Consider the following 21,886-nt stretch of genomic DNA (forward strand, 5'->3'; position numbering starts at 1 on the left):
AGAGTTACGGCTAGTGAAAAATTTCAACCGAATTTTACTTCCCATGAAATGAGGTCGTACTGAAATTTTTAGGGCATTATATAAGGGATAAACTTGATGGTTTATTATATTTCTTGACTTGAAAATTTGAATAAAACAGGTCCCAGAACTTTATCTCCTGTAATTTTCACGATATTCAACATAAAACTGAAAAATCTGGTGATGAAAAATAATTTTTTTACGTTTGCAGTATAATAACTTTGTTAAATGACTTATAAATGCTTAAATTCTATCATTAAAACTGGTAGAGAATTTAATTCTGAGAAAATAAATGTAATAAAGTATATGAAAAAAAAATAAATATATATATATATATATATACACACACATGCATTATATATATTACTACATATATAAACAGTTACCCAAGTTAAGTACCTTAGGTTCACAAAATAATACTTTTAAACTACATTTCACTCTTTATAAAGCATTTACATTTCGTTATTTACGAAAGGATCTCTTGTAATAAACAAAAATAAATCCCATTGTATCAAAGATCCTTATAACAAAATATAACAATTATTATTTTTATTAGAGCTGAATAAACCTATTAACTATTCATCAATGTCCATCTCTTCAATATCCTTAACCATTCTCTCCATCCAGTGATTTTATTTTTTTTATTTATTGATTATTTTTTTGTTACAAAAGTAGTTGAAACCTTCCTTCATCCGTCTAATATAAGTTTCCAAAGTAGTTGAGTTTCCTTTTCTCATTGCATCTTCTATTTTGTCCACTCCTATTTTATATAATTTTTTTGTAGGCCTCAATCTCTACTGTTCCCTTTTCATTTGCTTTAACTTTCAGAAGTATTCTTAGAATTCTCTTTATATTCTTAATCCTTTGAATATGTCTAATGCCATTCAGAGAATGGCATTTTATTGTGTACAATACTTCTGGTCTCACTACTGTGCAATAATTTCTTATTTTTGGTATGATCAAAATTGATTTTTTGTTGAAAATGTTTTTTGACAGTTTATGTGGCAATCTATGTTTCTTGTTCTGTAGCAATTCTTTTTCTGAGTCATTCGGTCAGATCCATTCTCCTAAGAATTTGAATTTTTTTTTCATTCCAAATTTTGTTTTTAACTTCCTGTTCTCCTTACATCTTTTTTTTTTCGATGAACTGCCAATAAAGGACATTTTTAGACCAACTTTTTCAGCAACCTTCTTTTTAGCAACTTCTATCTTCCTATTTTTGTAATTGAGCAGATGTTTCATACCTTTTCCTCCAGCTCTTTTCTCCATTCTTGGATAACTTTTTCCAGGACACAGCTGAATAAAAGCTGTGAAAGTCCATCACCTTGTCTAACACCTGTCCCAATTTTAAATGCTTTTAACAATTCCTAAGAATTTAAATTCTGAGACTTTTGTTAGTGTCCTTTAGTGTTGTCCTATCTATTCCAACTTCTAATATTTAAAAAAATGATTCTCTATATACACAGTCATATGTTTTACTCTTTTTTTAAATCTACTGTAAAAAGATCTTTATGCAATTATTTACTTCAAACAAATAACAATGGGCATTCATGTTATGGAATAAAACAACACACACAAAACTTAATTTAAGAAAACTATAATATTAAAAATAAATTATTTTACCATGAGCTGATCAGAATTAAAAAATCCATCATTAACAACACTTCGAACCACATTCTTTCCCATCCCATCTTCTAATGATTGTACCACTTTAAGACGATGTTTTATACGCAGCCTTTCAATCTCACCAGCTGTCAATTTTCCATAATTGCTGTATGCATTATACAAAAGTTTCTGCACTGAAATACTCTGGAAAGTAGATTAATATAACATAAATGTAATGCAATACTACATAGCTATTCTAACAAACACTACATAGGAGGAATACTATAGGAATTCAATGCTATATAAAGATTTGTTATAGAGGAAACAAATGAACTTCTTTCTTTCTTTCTAGCTACTTCACACAGCAGATGTAATATCATTTTTTTTCGTTTGGAAATTATTTTTTACTGACTTTTCTCCTATAAATTTTAAATATTCATAAAAAAATTAAATTTCATTAGACAGTTACAAATACATTCAAAAAGGTAAGTATGCAAATGTGTTTATATGCGGCAACAACAAATTAGCATTTTTGAAAATTAAAGCTTATAAATTCCCTTTTCACATTTTTTGTTTCAGGTAAAATGTTTTGAATCTCAGTTTAGGAGAAAACTTTTCTAAAAAATAATGTAAAAATTTTACGATGATTAATAATATACATATATATATATATATATATATATATATATATATATATATGTATATATTATATGAGATATAAACCACCAAAACACAGTAATTACATAAGATAAACTTATATATTAATCTCCAATAGTTGATTTTCATAGTAACCCACATCTTCAGTTGGTATTGAATTCTGCAACTAAATTAAAATAATATATTCTTCTAATAATTTATCATTTTATTAAAATGTTCTATATTCTTTTAAAAAAATGCAATAATGACAATACAACAAAGGAAAATATTACTTTTAAAGATTAAATCATTCAGTACTGAACATCAAAATTTATATATACATTCATAATATAATTCAAAATTTTAAAACAGAAAACATTTTAGAATAAAATGACAAACTATTAAAATAATGTATTTTAATGGAGTTACAGAATTCAATACCAAATGAAGATATGGGAGCCAATGAAAATCACAGGAAATATTATATTAATATATCAATAAGTTAATCAATTATTTGAATTTTCAAAAAAGAAGTGGGTATGTGTGTATGTGTGGGCGTGCATGCACACACACACTCACGGATACTACGTAGCATTTATTATTAACTACGGCACTTTAGGGTAATTAGAAGAATAAAAACCTGTCAGTAACGTTGCTGATTTTTCCCTGACAAAATTGAATATTATTATTATCCTTGTGTACAATTACTCAATTGTAAAGCAGAAATAAAGTGGTACAAAAATTCAAATAGATGTAATTTCCTTAAAAACCATAAGACAAAAAAATTGTTAACTAAATTCTGGGATATCTTCTTAAAAATTAATTTTTAAGAAAATAATTCACCTTTTACCTTATCAGTTCTTGATGAGGTAGACTAATTTAAAGGAAAATAATAAAAGTTTTCATGTCAGTAGGAAAGAGTGAAAAGTAACTGATTGACAAGTCAAGACAATCAGAGAACTCCTATTTTTAGGGATGGTCTGTTACTCCCTAACCCTCTCATAAGAACTGAACATTTTTTCTGCTTAATAATGTCACAGTAAGAGAAAAATAATTAATATTTGTTGGTAAGCTAAAATAGTTTAAAATTAAAAAAATGATTGAAATTGAATTATCGAGTGGGCTTTTAAATTTTAAAAGCCCAAATATATTTTCAAAAATACATTTGATAACTTAATTTTATAAGTTAAAATCATGCAAGAGTTTTCTTGTAGTCTCACAATAATATAAACTACAGTACCCTCCCATCACCACATATCTTCCTACTCCATTTTCTATTTTTTCAAAACTTTGACTGAACTGATCTTCCAAATATAAAAAATATCAATTTTATCATTAAAAGTTAAACCATTAATATGATACAACCAATGTAGATCAATGCACAAATATACAAAAGATATAGGTGTGCACGAACATAAAGACTGTAGCAAATAATATTTTACCATTTTTGGATTAGGGAACCTTAAAGTAGAAATAAAGTAAAAAAGTTAAATCTTAAGTAATAAAGTTAAGTTAAGTCTTAATTTTAAATCTTTTATAATAATTTTAAATTTTTTATTTAATTTAATTTATTTAATAATATTTTTTTATTTATTTAATTTAATTTAATTTTATTTTCTTTTATTTAATTTTAAATCTTTTATTCTAAAAATATCTAATAACTATTTTTAATTTTACTACAATAAATTGTGCAAGCTTACTTTTTTAATAGGAAGACCATCTTTAATATAAGAAGTAGCCAAATCATCTTCATTGTAAACACCAGAAAGATAAGTAGCTAATTGTTGCATTGCTTCACCGTCATCTCTACAATTAAGAAGATCTGTTTCATTCTCTTCTAATATCATAAGTGCAACCTGTAAATAAATGATAATACAAAACAATAACATTATTACCACTAGATACAAACAATTAAGCACTTCTAGAAGAAAAATCAATTAATATAAAACAAAAATTATACATTGAAAAATATATAAAGAAGAGAAAATCAGGTAACGTAAATGAAATAATGAGAACTTTCTTGGGTGAATGAAAAACTAAAGCCATGCCATTAAAATAAGGATGGAAATCTACTGTCTGAACACGAAAATTGTGCCAAAGAAAAAGAAAGTATACATCAGAAGTGTACGAAGTACAAAAGCAGTTCAAAACACTTAGCACTATAAAAAGGTAATAAAGCAAAAGAAAATGCTAAGTCCTCCAGAGGGAAATTCAGTAAGAAGGTAAAAATCAAAGAGATGGAAAACTCCAGCAGGAACTAAAATATTTCTTATACAAATCTTGCTTCTTTAGTATATTAGGCAGGGGAAACATCAGAAGGTTCTAAGAAGTGTACGGTAGTTGTAATATTAAAGACAGTAGGCGCACACTAAGATGAACATAAAAACTACTTGCACACATGCTTAACTTTTCTATGAATTGTAGACCTCAACAACAATATAATAAAGAATACAAAAGTCTTAAGTAAATAAGGGTCCATTTAGCTTTAGAAAAAGATTTCACAAGAACCCAGACTAGCACTAACATGACTTACTTGGAAGATACTGAGGAAAAATAAAAATAGACAAAAAATATATATTTGATAGTGTTAAAAGGAACAAAATATTCCCATGTTGAGAAAGTTAGAAATTAAATGCAAAAACCAAAGAATCATCTGGAAACTGTACAGAAATAACGATTTTATGGTTGCTATGTAGCGTATATTAAGGCTAACTTGGGAAGTCATGGGAATTCTGATATATTCCCATGACTTTGTAATGATGATCACACCTTTACAAAGTGGGTAAATTCTTTTAAATTAAAGAATTCGCTTGTAATTGTAAACCAAGAGGGAGCGAAAGACAAGACATCAGAAATGGATGAAAATGTTCATGCTGCAATCTTGCAAAGCACAAACAGATCTGTTCCTCAACACCAAACAGCTTTGAAAGTATCCAATCTTTTGTTCAGGAGAATACTGCATCAGAATCATAAAAAAAAAAACAATTTGCTCTCTAAACATAGTACATTTCTATAATAAAAGCAAGAATAAAATAAGAAGTAATCAAAAAATTTCTAGCGTACATTAACTTCATAGGTTTTATTTTTTTAAATAAAAACACTATTTACGTAAAAATGTTCAAAAAGCACAACTAACCTGAAATATAACTTTAGCTCCATCATAAAAAAAGCAGTCTATAATATTTACAGCACTGGTATATGGCATTACACTGCAAACAAAATAAAATTTACTTTAAAAAATGTGAAAAAAAACACAATATTCAGATTTCAAAATCAAAAGTTATAAATGATTCTTTCTACTAATTTAAACAATAAATTAATAATTAATAGCAACATACAATCTAATCAACATGCTTACAGATAAATCCTCCAGAGGATGTCATAATGGTAGTAGATAAAGAATCCAGTACAGACTCAACTTACTTATAATTCTTTTGTAATTATAAAGTAATTCTTTTGTAAGTCTAAAGTAAGTCTTTACTTACAGTCTATTACAATTGATTCCTTGTACCACTATAAGTACCAGATTAACAAGAAAATACTTAGCTAACATACAAAAACAATATATATATATATATATATATATATATATATATAAAATACATGTTTATATCTTACTTTTTAATTTTTAAAACCTCCCTTTCTTCATGTGTCAGAATAACACAGAGCCCTTCTGAACCCACAGAATATCACACAGAATATGATGAATTTCTTCTAGACAAAATACAGACTCAACCCATTAAGAACATCTTTTCATGAATAACTAGCATGCCAGATTGCAGATAGTTGACTTAATTTTTATTCAAATCAATTTTATTGCATGAAACAAAAGTACATATACAAAACAATTTATGAAACATTAGATGAATGTTATACATGTAAATTATTTGCAAACTTATTTATCTGCAACAGACATGAGTCAATTAAATCATTTACTACCAATGAAAAATAACTGACTTCATTACACACTAGACAAAACTATCAGGTCACAATCACCTTTTTCAAAAATGATAAATACGGCATCTTAGCAAAAAAATGGAATTGTAAAGTTTTTCAAGAAGTACAAATACCTTAGCATTATCTCAACTTCTGATGGATCAGTGGATGCAATATTTTCACTAAACATTACACTGCACACAAAAAGGATGATTACCAAAAAGGTAATGGTCCTTTGTTCTTTTTAATAAAAGAAATATCTTCAGAAGCAAAAACTTGGTTGTTTGAAACATTCATATAATAATGTCCATTAGCCTGAAACTCATGATCTAAAATGAAACAAAGGATCAAATCTACACAAACGGTTTTTTGAAGGAGTATGTTGCCTTAAAATCACAGATTAACTTTGAGATAAAGTCTTTTGAAGTAGTCAGTACTGGATTGTACTTAAAAATCAAAAACAGCAATTATAGAAATTTTAGAGAGAATACCAAAGAATTAGGAATGCACTCCAAATTGAAGTAGAACATTTTGAAGATCTACAAGTGAAGGTTGATATATATATATTTAGGTATGGAAAGGAAAAGACTATCCGATGAAGGTATTTTCAAGAAATCTGTTGATTTGGAAAGGAGCGAATGATTTTAGGCTGTATGTTGCAAATAAAAAGACAATCTTTACGCTTTAATAACTATCACACTTTTTAGTATGTAGTAATTGGTAGCATTGATTCAAGAAGAGGAATATTTTCATATTAAACAAACCTTTTCTTTTTACTTTTATATAATTTTTTATTTAGGGTTTGGAATTTTTTTACTAATACATTTAAAAAGTCACTAAAACTGAAAAACTCACCAATTGAATGGTGCAATAAATAGAGTTCAGCTGTTGCTTTGATTAGCGATTTTAAAACAAAATAGAAGCAATCCTGTTTGTAGCACATGTTTAAAACCGCAGAAAGAAATTTAACTGTTCTGAAAACTCTACATTTCATAAAAGGGATTGTTGCAACAATTGTCACTTTATATAGCACTGAATAATGAATTATGTAAATTGTATGTCTATATATCTACAGCATGTCATTAACACCTGGTAATCGTGAAGAAAAATAATAATTAAATAATTTTTTTTAATATTAATGCAAAATTTACACACCTTAAAAATATAGTTAAGAACCATGACAGTGATATCATCTGTATCATACCAAGTGATTGTAAAAATGTATAAAGATTAGGTAAATGTTCTTTAACAAGATCATCAAGAACACCTTGATCAACAAGTGCACCAACAACTTTTGTATTATAATAATCAGGTAAAAGATTTTCACAAACACAGACCAACTGCCAAAAGGCTTCTTCTTCACCACAATATATTAACAACACAGATGCAACTATATTCATTGCCTGACAGTAACCTAAAATAAAAAAAATACAAATAGATATAAAAACATAATAGGTGGAGTTCATAAAAATCTAATACTTCAAATACCTAATCTACAATATAAAATCTTAAAGCACTTTTATGTTCTGGCTAATAAAACTTTTCCTGTAAACAAAACTCAATAAAATGTTACCAGTAGCATAAGCACATACTCTTCTGATGTATAAACAAATTTAAGACACAATTCCATCTCTTTTTTTTTGTCTTCAGTCATTTGACTGGTTTGATGCAGCTCTCCAAGATTCCCTATATAGTGCTGGTCGTTTCATTTCAGTATACTATTCCATCTCTAAATAACAAAAATTCACAAAACTTTTAGCTACTGTTTTAATAATGTTCAATCAATTTTTATTCAGTAGGTAACAGCACTAAACTACTTCTGATTACAATACTACCTTCCCGTTTTTGTTTTAATTAATCAAAATCTTACTACATATCACTGAATAAATGTGACAGACAAAAAAAATTTCATTCCAACTAATGAGAATTTCAATATTTTTATCTAAAAATTAATTATCATTTAGAACACTATTTTTAACATTTTATAGTGTAGATTTTAGAAATTTAATAATTAGATTTTTTTATACAATATGTTCTTCATTCTTAGAGGGATAGAAATAAAGACGTGGTAACAATGTATGAAATTTTGACAAATACAGTATCAACAATTTTGAAAAATTGTAATTTAATTATTAAAACCTTTGAAAGTGGTGGAGGAGATTAGAAACTATTTAAATCCTTCAAATTTGACAAGATTGATGATGCAGTACTGAAAAGTGTAAAAATGATACGAGAAGAATATGCCACTCATTAAGGATAAAGCAACTGAACATGCTGCAAATTTGGCAATTTCCAACTTCCAAGCCAGCTCTGGATGGCTCAATAAATTTGAAAAGCGACATGACATTCAAGAAAAGATAATATCGGGTTAAAGTAACTGTGTTTGGACAAGCAATGTTCTCAATGGTAAAACATTTCCGAAAACCATTTTTAAAAAAACATGAGCCCCAACAATATATTTAACAAGGATGAAACTAGTGTTTTTTCAAGTGTTTGCCCAATAAAATTCTTACTTTCAGAAACATTAAATGTTTTGGACGAATAAGTTTGGTGTAAAGAGGTTTGACTGTAATTGTATAAATAATGGAAATGGCATTATTTTGCACATGTAAATTTGAAAAATACTATTCAGAAAATTTACCATCTACTGTCTTATGGAAAATCAAAGTTGTCAGAACAGAGTTCAAATCATTACCATATCTCTTAGATTTGACTCTCAAGAGCTAAGCAACCCACAAATTCTAAGGTCATTTCCATTGTTACTGATTTCTGAGTTTTAGATTTCAAAATATTTTTTTCAAGATCAACTTTTAATTACTATTAATTAATAATAAATCTTTAAAAAATTTAATATTTCAATATGTTTGGTGTTTGAAATGAAATACATTCTCATCATGTAAAAGAAAATAGTAAATGATTGATTATATAGACAATTTTTTGTTTTACTGGATGAATTAATTCACAACAGAAGCTTGTACATGGGAATATGGAAATGTTTGACTGGGATTCGAACCCAGGACCTCCAGATGAAAGGCTGAGATGCTACCACTCTGCCAAGGAAATCGGAATATTATTAATATACTCCATGAAAAAGTATAGACTTCAAAATAATAGAAATCACAAAATAAATTTAATCAGAACATTCACAAAAATTCTTTTCACATACCCATTAATTAATTATTACAATGATGACCCCATTGAACATTATTTCACCATTTGTTTATGACAGTCTTAACATTTTTGACGATTTAATGTTTCAAAGTTATTCAGTATCAAAAATTAATCATCAAATGCAATATTTCTAAATGATCTTTGGTAAGAAGGTAAACTTTATCCCCCACTACCTGATGATTCCTTTAAAATTGAAATATCTCCTCAAAAAGTAGCAGCCTGCAACCACTAGACTGTAAAGTAAGGAAAAGGGCTGGCTGGATTTCCCAGAATTAACACTGGTGCTAATATGATGTTAACAGAAAATTCCAAGGAAAGCACAGAAAAAGGTTTTTCACCATCAGCATTCTATTCTTTGCAGCAGTGTAAAGACAAATTTCCAGCACCTCAAAACAGCACATTATTGACAAAGAGAAGCAACCCAACAGAAAATCCTGGCCCTCCAGGTTGAGGGATAGGTGTGGTGTCAACAGCTCCAGCCTATAAAAAAAACATTGATGTAAAGTCAAACAATAACCCTCGACTTTACTGGAAGCAAATTGTGAAGAAGGCCACGGTCCAAAACGTATTGTAGTGTCATGATGAGTAACTAAATATTTCCAAATGATGTCGTGGAAATGAAATTAAAAATGTAATTCACTAACAAGTATATATAAAAGCAATTGTGATATTATTGTAACAGACAGGCTTAATAACCAGTGATTTCATAAAATAAGAAATAAAAATTTTAATCTAAATCAATACTTACTAACATAACAGAATTATGGTGAAAGGATTACTTAAAAAAAAAATAAAATTAAAGAATGAATTATAACTTCCTTCAAAAACTGTTTCAAAAAAAAATCTAGAAAAAGGAAGTTCAATGATATTAAAATTCATGGTAAATCAATGAAATATTATGTAAATGAACCAATGTTGGATTTTTTAACAGTAATACAACCAACAATGCATTACATCACTTCTACTCACCTATCTGAGGGTTTCGAGCAGCATAAGCTGTTAACACTCGTCTTAAAGCACAAATACCAACATCTGACTGGAATGCAGGATGTTCTGGTAACGATCTATGTAAATCTCTTTCAATTTCATCATTTGCAGTGGAATGTTTACCAAGAGATTGATCAACCAGATCTCTATAAGCACCTGGATTTGATGCCATCTCATTCCATGCACCTGTTTAAAAAAATGTTTATGTTTAAAAACTGCAGAATACCTCCATTACACAAATTCTGAGTATAGAACTCAATATGAAAACTCCAAAATAATCAGAATATATCTTTTTTTTTTCAAAAATTATAAAGTAAATTGAAATGTCCCTGGCTAGTTGGATAATCTGGTTAAAGTATTACTCAAAAATAAAAATAACTGACTTTAAACAAAAATTTGCTTTGCATAATTTGCGTAATGAATAGTTATATAATCATAATTTGTGTTTATAATTATAAAACTGCCTGTAAGTAACATACAATCATTGTTTTTATCTACTTACTCATATTAACTTTCACCATTAATTAAATCATTGACTTAGTTGATTTGGTTATTTCAGTTCAAATAATAGGTTGAGTGTGTGTAAAATGATTCAATAACTAATAAAATTTGGTTTTTTAAGTTCAATTTGTAACTTTCCTGTGTAAATACAGCGCATAAAACTTACCAACAAAAAGGGGTACTTTACATCTAAACTCTGTTAGAGTTTAGAAATAGTGATATTCTTGATGCAATTAGTTCATGTGAAGAAGAGTAAAAGTGTTCATACAACTGAATAACATTTTCATTTCAAGCCTGTGTAGTAGTACATGAGTGATGTAAAACAGACAAGCCTACAGTGACAAGCCTGATGTGAAACAAAATATTTATTCATTTTAATGAAGGAAAAGGAAATCACTTCACTTTACACTTCTCTAACAAGTATGGAAAAAAATACTTATGAAAGTAATTTGTTTCAAATCAAATCTTCGACATCTGTTTAGTTGGAGTGTTATTGCAATTAATAATTTTATATCTATTTTGTTCACCTATTAACATGCTAATTAATTAAATCAAATCACCTGAACACGTCATTAATTACAATAAAATAGCTAACCATCCAACATTACCGATTTGTGAATAAAACTCTTGTGCTGAAGTAGACAATTTCACACGTACTGCATCATGTCAAGGAAAACAATAATAATATGTATTGTAACTGAAAATAATTAAAAAATGGAAATGTGATGACGAGGATCTAGTTATAGAAAAAATCTATTAATCTATGGTTCTTTACCATAATCTTAATATGTTATGGTCAAATAAAGTTTAAACTTTTTTACATTCTTTATTATTATCACTTGATTTTATCACAATACAATTAAGTGATTTTATCACTTAATTGTATCTGAAATTGTTTGTCAATCTAAAAAAATATATTTTATTAGCAAATACTATGTGCTATGTTATTGATGGTACATACGATTTGCTAATAAAATAAAAACATCTACCATACACACATCAATACTAAAAACCCAGTTTTTACTGTAAGAAAACCAACACCAAAATAAATACAGTTTTCAGTTAACAGTTCAGAATACAGGTTCAGTTTTGCTACATGTTTTTTTTTTTTCATCAGAGCCAATAAGAAACAGTGTACTCAAGATTGAATTGTACTCAATAAATTAAACAACGTGTATTTTCAGCAGCTGTATTGTTAACTTTCAAACATTCCTTAATTTTTATTCTACAAGTACTAACTTGCATTTGTTGTTAAAAAAAGAATACATTAAAATTTATTTATATAATAGAAATGTTTGTATTTTATATAGTAACAAAAGACAGGTGCAATTCATTCATTGAAACATCAAAGCTCAGAGAATAAATTTAAAAAAAACCATTATTCAGTAAATTTTTGTTTTCTGATATTTTTTTATTAGTTTTTATTCTAATGATATTTTAATTTATGGTATTTTTATTTTATACATTATATTTTTTTTAGGATATATTTCAGCCTTTTTTCTTTACTACAAAACTATTGACTCCTTTAATAAAACTACAACTTCTTGACTTAGTTAAAAGCTCATAACTAACAACAATTATTTTAAACACATTTAAAATAAAAATTTAAAGTTCAATTAAAGAAAATTAATAATCCAATTACAGAAAATATATAAACAAATCCACAATCCACAATAATTTACACTTTTATTATTTAACAAGACATATTAAAACGATTATATTTTTATTTTAAACTTTTGAAATATCACTGCAGTATAATTATTTTGTATAACACATTTCATCCCAGATATCTGTTTTTAATATTTCACTTAATATAACTATTATACATCAGTTATTATTAAACCAATAAAACATATAAAAAATTAATTAACATAATTATTAATAAAATATAATAAATAAAATTAATAATCTATTTATAAAAACTAATAATTCAAATATTTTTATATTCAGTTACTGTATCTCATTTAGTAATAACAACACAATAATGAAACTTGGGCATATTTTTCTTGAAGTGTGATGTAAAATATTAATGATAGAAATCATGAAAGGGATAATCTATAAGAGAACTCAAGGTAAACAAAATGATTGCAATCAGATTCTAAACTGCAGGAAAGTACGGGAATAAATGCTCTGACAACTCTAAGTGACGACAAAAAAACCAGTTTCATGCCATCTATTACAGTACATGCCACCTCCAGAACTATAAGCTTTGAAATATATAGCAGTGACTTTTTATGTACAATACTCTGCAGTTATTTCTTTATTTAAAAATCGAAGTTTAAGACGAAATCTTAAAAACTCAACAAGATTGCTTGGTTCATAACATTTTCCAATTAACTTAGATTAATGACGATATTATATCTAAGTAATAAAGAACAGAAAAAATATAACAACCATTTGTATTTTTCTTATATATTTTAGGTTGCTGAGCTTAGTCCATATGTATGATTCTTTTTTTGTATTTTTAATTTATTTCATTCACTTACTTTTATTAATTTTTTTATTATTATTGTAAATCACTAAAACATTCAGTAAAAAAAAACTTTTCTTCAAAAATAAACATAAATTTCCTTCAAGCATGCATAAAATTAAACCTTTTTTAGCATTGCAATTTAACCCACACAAGTTACGTTGTAGTAAGCAAGGCCTGTTATTACATGTAACAGTTCCTATTTTCCACATTAAATATTATAACTATAAAAAAAAAACAAAAAACAATAATTTCATATTTGATTACATGCTTCTGCCTCTATTATAAAATATTCTAAATAACATTTTTACAAAGCTAACTGAGTATAAAAATGCTTTAAATAAAACAATCCTATTATTATTTCACGTTGTAGCATGCCTAGTTCAAATGTTATTCTCACCGCTTTCATACATTAAAGTGCATAACTGTGGCTAGTCAAAGGTAATCTTATACCATGAAAGGTAAAAAAAGATTGAATTACTTAAACTAAGCTAAGATAAATCTTCAATAAACTTTGTAATTTAATTAGATTAAAAGAAATATTATATTTTTAAAAAAAATCTGATTTCATTTTTCTGCACTGAAAGTAATCAAAAAAATAGTTAATAAATCAAACTAGAAATACCTTTAAATACTAGAAATTTAAAGAATTTTTAAAAATATTTAACATACTATAGATTCTGAAAATAATCTTACCTACATTTCAAATTTTTCATGACAAAAATATAAATTTATTGTCATCAGTAGAAAATAAATAAAATTAAAAAAAAAATCTATTTCATAGAAATTTAATATTATAAATTAAACGTACCAGAGAAATTCATCCAGACTTCTCTCCTTAATGTATCTGGTATACCTTGTAATACTAGCTTGGCTATTTCTGTAGTACGATACATCGATATACCGCTGCCATAATCAGCAAAATGCATTTCCCATTGTTTTGCTTTAACCTCTTGCCTAGCTCTATTCACCATGTCCAATTGATAGATCATTCCTAGTGGTGTCTGGAATTTCCATGTCCTAGTTTTATTCTCTCCTTAAAGTAATAATAAAAATTAAATAATTTTAAATGCAATGAATGATTTAATTACCAACTGTACTTAATGTTTAAAAAACCCAGTTTAAAATCATAACATTAGTAAAATAAATAAATTTCCATCAGTAGACAAAATCTGCACCCCAACTGTAATACAATTTTCCCAACAAATTTTAATACAAAAATTAAGGAAAATTTTCTTTTTTCTAGGGTGCAAAACGAAGTGTTGTCATTAGCGCCTAAACACAATATTTATATAATAAAATATTTAATTTAAAAGATTAACCTAAAAATTATACAAACATAATACATATATACAGTATAGATAGAATATGCCTATGTCGTATGCTAAAACAAATTAAAATCAAAATTAAGTACAGTGGTTAAAATTTGATTTAAAAGAACAAAAATACTATCCAGTATATACCAAATGCATAAATAAGCAAAAAAACTATGAATCAAATTTCTGAATATAGATGTAAGGCCCTAAGATATCATAAAACAATTACATAATCATATTGTTTCCTAAAATATTTTTGTTGTTAGCCCCAAATTTAAATTTCTGACGCAATACCGGATAAGATACAGGACGTTTCATAATGTTCTTAGGAGTTACAAAAATTCAGTACAAAAAAAGTATTTCACTTACCTAAATGAAAGTTGTACAAGGTGATGCAGGGACTCAAACAGTCTTTGTTAAAATCTTTAAATATTCAATATGTGCTCCTCTGGTGACAAGGCACACATCAACACGAAAGTCTAGCTCTTGCCAACCAAACTCATTCTAACATGTCATTTTCTATAAAGTTGATTGCATTGATTATGCGATCCTTTAGCTCAGCAATATCATGCGGCATTGGTGGGATAAACACCTTATCTTTCACGTAACCCCAGATAAAGAAATCACATGGCGTGAGGTCTGGTGATCTTTGTGGCCACAGCATAATGTGTTGGTCTTCTTCAGACGCTTGTCCTATCCAGCGCTGAGGTAATGTTGTGTTAAAGTACTGTCAAATCTTGTTATGAAAATGGGCAGGACAACCATCTTGCTGGAAAATGAAGTCGTTGAGTAGCTGAGGCATAAGCCATAATTGTAACATATCCAGGTATATCATGCCGGTTACTGTTATTTCCATAAAAAAGAACAGCCCATACACTGCCTCACGAGAGATCGCACAAAAAAACGTTTACTTTTGGAGAATCCTGAATGTGTTCCACATAAGTGTGTGGGTTTTCAGTTCCCCAAACTCGCACGTTATGAGGGTTGACTTTGCCGCTAATATGCCGTTCATCGCTGAAAATTATCTTGTTTAGAAAACCTTATCTAACAACATCTTTTTCTGTAACTGTAAACAAAAATTGAGCCTACGTGTTTTATCTCCATCATAAAGACGCTGGATTAATTGAAGATGGTATGGTTTGCATAATAAATGTTTATGTTGAACTCTCCACACTGTTGTTTTTGGAATTCCTAATTCTCTGCCTGCAGCCGCAGTCGATTTTGACGGGCTGCGAATGAAACTTGCACACACATGTTCAACATTGACTTCTGAGGTTGACGGACGACCAGTTGATTTTCGCTTGCACAAGCAACCAGTTTCATTGAATTGTTTATACCATGCACAAATTGAATTGTCACTTGGTGGCTCCTTATGAAATTTCAACCGAAACGCACATTGCACAGAAATTACTGACTTTGACAAGTGAAATTCAAACACACAAAATAACTTCTCGCTTCCCGTGGCAGCCATTTTCTCTGCTGTCAACGCCAAGCGAGCAAATGGCTTACTAACTGCCTAGTATATGTGGAAAAAACTATTTGAAGTACTCTTTCGTACAGTACTTGTTTTATTCGTATGAGTGAAATAGTTTTTTGTTAATGAATTTTCGAAACTCCGAAGAGCATTATGAAATGCCCTGTGTACAGTCCACTAGTATGTTGTGCACAGTCAGTAGGCAGTCACAGCAGACACAAATGGGTACATCAGTCTGAGTCATCAGATATCCATGAGTGAACCTAGTCTGCCCTATTCACAAACAAGAAAAAATAACCTCATCACATTAGTTATTAATACATGAGGAGCTTCAGGGTGACACAGTGTCCTTAACTGGACAAAGTTTATTACTGATGGTAGCATTCCATTCACTCTGCCACTCATCATGAACCACACTCTTCAGAAAACAGACAAGATCATTCGAAACAACGCAATTAGTGAAAGAAGGCTGCAAACAAGCCTCTTTTGCTGCACGATCTGCACACACTCATTGCCTGAAATTCCAATATGGTTGGGGGTTCAACAGAAGCTCATAGCTGTATTGCATTTAGTCATTTCGGAAATTATAAGCTGTAGATCACAGACAACAGCCTGTCTAGAATAAATATCACTAATGGCTTGCAGGTGGAATCTGAACAGACAAGTACGTGTCAGAATGTTGGACTTAGTATATTTAAGGCCTTGCTATTGCAAACAGCTCTGTGAAGAAAACACTGGTGATACTGGGAAAGCCAAACATGTATGTCCTATTGCCAACCACAAAAGTACAATCAACAGAATTGTCGTGTCTAGAGCCGTCTGTATAAACTATAATATGTTGATTCACGCTATTTACAATATCAAAGAATTTGTTTCGTAAGATAACCAGATTCATGTTCTTTTTTGATATTGACAAAAACTAAAGCAGTAATTCATGAGAGAAGGCTGCCAAAGGGGGAGAAGATACTGGAGGTAATTATATATTTAGAGCTAAGAATAGGTACTGAGCTCTGACACCTTTCATGATCCTGATGTCAATTAAGATACAGGTTGCAGAACACCATATCAAAGGTAGGATAGTTTGGTTATGTTTTAATGCAAGCTACATAGGAATTAATCATTTGGTTTTGTCTATTCGAAAGAGATGGCTCAACACTGTCCACTAGTAGACTTACCACAGGGCTTGAACAAAACGCACCTGTAGCCAGATGGAGATACAGGGACACCCACCCGGGGTAAACCTAATCCTGCAGTAGAGGCATTCCATAAAGCGATGGATAGACCTGGCAGTTCTGCCCAGCTGGCCCAGGCAGTCCAGGGCAACTTGGACTACCTAATTCAGTTTCTTGTTCTCGCCGGCAGCATTGGTTCAGGTGTGAGGAAGACAATTCTTCTTCGTTTGATAAAACTTCAGAAAGGCTTTTTTGCTGTGGCAGAAGGCTATGAGAAAATTTGGCCTCCAAGACCAAGGAGGTCAAGGTAGTTCAAAAACAGGCTCCAGGAATTTTCTGCTGACAAGAAGCTTGAGGTCAAGGTTGACCTCAAGCACGGTCGTAGGCCCTGTGTCATAGTTCATGACATAGACCGTAGCCTCTCTGATGACGAGGTTCTAACCCTCATGAGGGAACAGAATGCAGACTTGGACGAGGCTACCTTCAGGAAAGAATGGAGGCTTATCTTCAAAACAGGGAAGCGTGATGCCCCATGGTATCACGGAGTATTTGAGTTAGGCAATGGTCTCTTCCAGAAGTTCTTGTCAAAGGGTACAATCTTTCTGGAATTCACATCTTGCTGCATCAAGGAGTACCTTGATGTGCAGCGGTGCTTCAAATGTTGTCGCTTTCGCCATAGGGCCAAATTCTGCAAGTATGCAGAATTTTCCAAGTCTGCGTGCATTATGGTGAAGAGGGCCACAAATGTGACGACTGTCCACAGAAAAAAGAGGCTCTGACATTGCCAACTGTAAAAGGTTGCACAAGAGTCATAGGCACTCTGTGAATAGTAAGGTGTGGATGTTACAAGAGAACAGTTGAGATTTACTTCAACTCTCCCAATGGTTAGGTTCAATCAGCTAAATGCCCAGGGTGCCTATGTGGTTCAAGTTGAGTTAGGTGAAGTTGTCGAAAAACGGAGCCTCGATGTTGTTCTTCTACAACAACTATACATGGTCAAGGGTGATCTGCCAAGATTCCCCAAATGGAAAAAGTTTTTCGTTGGAGACAGTAAGTTCGTCGTACTGTGCAGAAAGTCTTTAGACAGTGTCTTCATATGGCAGGCCTCTGACACACATCATGTCATTGTCAAGCCTGCCATGAATGGTTTGGACCTCATTGTTGTTAGCTCATACTTTCAGTAGAGGGATCCCACTTAACAGCATTTGGAAAATGGGATAGAATTGTTAGGCTAGTAGAGAGTCGTCCTATTCTTATAGTTGTTGATACAAATCCCAAATCGCCTCTTTGGCACAGAGTCGTCCTATTCTTATAATTGTTGATGCAAATGCCAAATCACCTCTTTGGCACAGTGGGATCATGGATGATGGTGGCGAATTGATTGAAGGCTTCATTGCGCAGCACCATTTTGATGTTTTTAATGTAGCTAGCGAATCGTCTACTTTTGCTGGTGCAGTTGGGTTGCGGAAAGCTTCCATGGTACCAACATTGATGTTACCATTGGTAAGGATATCCCACGTAGAATTCTGAAATGATCAGTAGTTACTGATTGCACGAGTGATCAACTAATTGTTTTTGAGTTGGTAGGCGGGCTGCGTGATGCATATAGGGGGGACATCCCTGTTCAGCAGGGGTACTTCCTGCACAGGCAGGCGGATTGGCTAAGGTTTTCAAATATTCTTGTGGCCAGACTTTGAGTTTTTACTCAAGTCTAGACGAGTTGCCATTAGATGACCTGGCAGAGAATTTTTCTTCTGCAGTAGTTGAAGCTGTTGAACAGTCGATTCCCAGAGGCACAGGTCAAGAGAAAGAGCTGGATGGTGGACTCGGGACTTGACCGCGCTGAAGAGGACTGTGAGCCGGCTCAGGATAGCCACACAGTGTGAGGATGATCCTCATCAGCATGTAGTTTTGCTTGCAGACTATCACTGGAAAAGGAATTAGTATTTTCATAAGGTCAGGTCTTCTAAGCGTGTTTCCTGGCACTCTTTTGTACAAAAGCAAGGAAATAAAGACCCATGGGGTGTCATCTATAGAGTACTCGGTCATAAGAAGAAAAAAGACATTCTTCTGTCGGCTCTCTTGACCAGGATGGAGTTGTCATAGACAAAGATTGTTTCCTCTTCTGATGAACAATCTGCTTCCAGATGATATTGAGATTAGCGAAACCTCTTATCATTGACGTGTTCGCACTAAGTCATAGATTTCTGCTCTGAGAATTTGTCTTCCGAGATTACTGAGGCGGAAGTCTGCCAAGTAATCTGTAGCCTGACTAGGAATAAAGCCCCCGGATATGATGGTACCACAGTAGAGCTCCTTATTCGCATGTTGCCAGTAATTCTTGGTCCCTAGACTAGGGTTTTTAATAGAATGCTTTTTGCTGGACATTTCCCAGTGTGTTAGAAACGTGGTAAGTTGAAACTGCTCTTCAAAGGTGACGACAAGGAACTCACTGTAAGTTCTTCTTACCGCTCTCTGACGCTCTTGCCTGTAGTAGGTAAGGGTTTCGAAAAGGTCTTGTATCTCCGCATTAATAGTAGGTTGACTTCTAACCACATGCTGATGGATGACCAGTATGGTTTTCACCCTGGCAAAGGCACAGAGGAGCAATTCTTAGGGTAATGGATCTGGCTTCATCCAGCAAATGTAAGTATGTAATCGGCATCTTTTTGAACATATCCGAGACCTTCAATAACTTGTGGTGGCCCTCTGCCTTGTTTCAACTTCAGCAGCGTGGATGCATGCTAAATGAGATTAGGACTCTCTTGAGCTATTTCAGCAACAGAACTGTCATCCTTTGCGACGGCAGCTTGGAAATAGGAAAGACCCTATCAAAAGGTTGTCCACAGGGCAGTGTTTTAGGTCCACTCATCTGGGTCATTGAATTCGACTCTTTCATGCAGTTGCAGATGCCCAGTGGCTGCCGCATTGTGGTTTATGCTGATGAGGGTTGATGGTCAAGGGCAACTTGCGTGCCAAGATAGAGCTCAGAGCGACACAGGCATGCAAGGTTTTCAGGTTGTGGAGTCTTCAGCATAAGATGGTTTTCGGTGCAGAGAAATCCACTATGATGCTTTTTAAAGGACATCTAGCTGCAACTCGCCACCCACATGTCTAGTAGTTCGTTTGCAACATTTTCTTCCTTTTTATTCTTTCTTTGGTTTTTCATCTTCTTCCTCTTTACATTTATCACCTTCTCTTAACTTTTTTATTCTTCCCTTGTTCTTAACATTTTCTTCCTCTTTATCTTCTTGTCGTTTATTTGAGGTTTATTTCTTAATGTTATCTTTCTTTTTCCTGTACGATTGTTTCTTTTTCACTTTTGATTATTCACTAAAAAATCCAATAATAAAACTGAATATTTCACACTGAGATCGAAATTAACATTTTTAACCAGTATACAGGAGTTCACTAAACAGAATGGTTTGATTATTATTAACTTTTATTTATATGACACACCAAAAATCTGAAACTTTCATTTATCAGCAACTCACGAAGACACAAATAATACTGATCTAGTAATACAAGTAATAAAGGGGCTATTACTCCATCCTAATATTTCATGTAAGATTGTTGAATTAATAACTGTATAAATATTAAATGTTAATAGAAACTAATATTTCGGCAATTGTCCACTTTGTTACAGAATTGGAGGATCGTATCACACTTTCAAATGAAATAAGTTTAAATGAAGTGGAGCAAAAAATGTGTATATCTAATTTAATAGGCGTACAAGGAAGTCATGTAGTGTCCAAATCAATTTTTAATTTCAAAATTATAAAACAATAACATTTTCAACAAATTCAAAATTCACAAATTACAAATACAATTTATTTTAATATATTTATAGAATTAAATATCAACTGAAAATTCAGGAACATGACAAAATCGATTCTTGGAATTAATATGGCAAGTTTAACTTACCCATTTACTATGTAATGGTGATTAAAATTTCATTTAATATTGGTTTAATATTGGATTTTATTAGTAAAGTGATCTGTGTGTTTGTATATATATATATAATGTAGCATCTTAATGCTGTAAAATTTATTTTATATTTATTGGTGTTTCTTTTAAACAGCTTCAATTTCAATCAATTTTAGTAATTCAGTAGCTTATCTTTTATTCTTTCTTTCTTTCTAAGGCAATTATATCAGGCACTGCTCTAGCTTCAACCATGCTAACAACTTCAAGTAATAAAATAGACTAAACATTTCTTTATTTGGTGTCAAGATTGGTGCTGATTCTTTAAACAAATTAAGTCTTTATGCACTTGCAATTATAATTATTTTTATTATTCATCGTAAATATATATATATATATATATATATATATATATATATATATATATATATATACACACACACACACACACACCTGGAATTTTTTTTTCATTTTTCTTTTATAACATATTTTTCAGAAAAAATTACAAAAATATTTACTAAAAAATAATTAAATGAATACCTTTTAAGTTGTCTTCAGAAGTTTTGTCATCTGAATTCCTGAAATAAGCAAATAGAATATTACAATTATTTTATACAATTGAAAAAGTCTTTGATTTTTTCATAAATATATTTATAACTTCATTATTCATTTATGA

At 30.6% G+C, this 21,886-nt stretch overlaps 1 protein-coding gene across 4 annotated transcripts in view; it reads right to left on the reverse strand.

Moving 5' to 3' along the window:
- The window catches only part of Tbc1d8-9 (TBC1 domain family member 8/9), a 131,539-nt gene that overhangs the window by 26,797 nt on the left and 82,856 nt on the right, over nucleotides 1-21,886 (reverse strand). For all 4 annotated transcript variants that reach the window (XM_075364417.1, XM_075364419.1, XM_075364416.1 and 1 more), the window contains exons 10-16: nucleotides 21,751-21,788; nucleotides 14,136-14,360; nucleotides 10,336-10,539; nucleotides 7,351-7,609; nucleotides 5,396-5,468; nucleotides 3,960-4,115; nucleotides 1,642-1,827 (exon numbers count right to left, since the gene is read on the reverse strand). In XM_075364417.1, the coding sequence (XP_075220532.1) occupies nucleotides 1,642-1,827; nucleotides 3,960-4,115; nucleotides 5,396-5,468; nucleotides 7,351-7,609; nucleotides 10,336-10,539; nucleotides 14,136-14,360; nucleotides 21,751-21,788 (1,141 nt within the window). The remainder of the gene's footprint in view (nucleotides 1-1,641; nucleotides 1,828-3,959; nucleotides 4,116-5,395; nucleotides 5,469-7,350; nucleotides 7,610-10,335; nucleotides 10,540-14,135; nucleotides 14,361-21,750; nucleotides 21,789-21,886) is intronic.

This window comes from Lycorma delicatula, chromosome 4 (assembly GCF_047948215.1).
Source record: "Lycorma delicatula isolate Av1 chromosome 4, ASM4794821v1, whole genome shotgun sequence".
In the NCBI taxonomy this organism is placed as follows: domain Eukaryota; kingdom Metazoa; phylum Arthropoda; class Insecta; order Hemiptera; family Fulgoridae; genus Lycorma; species Lycorma delicatula.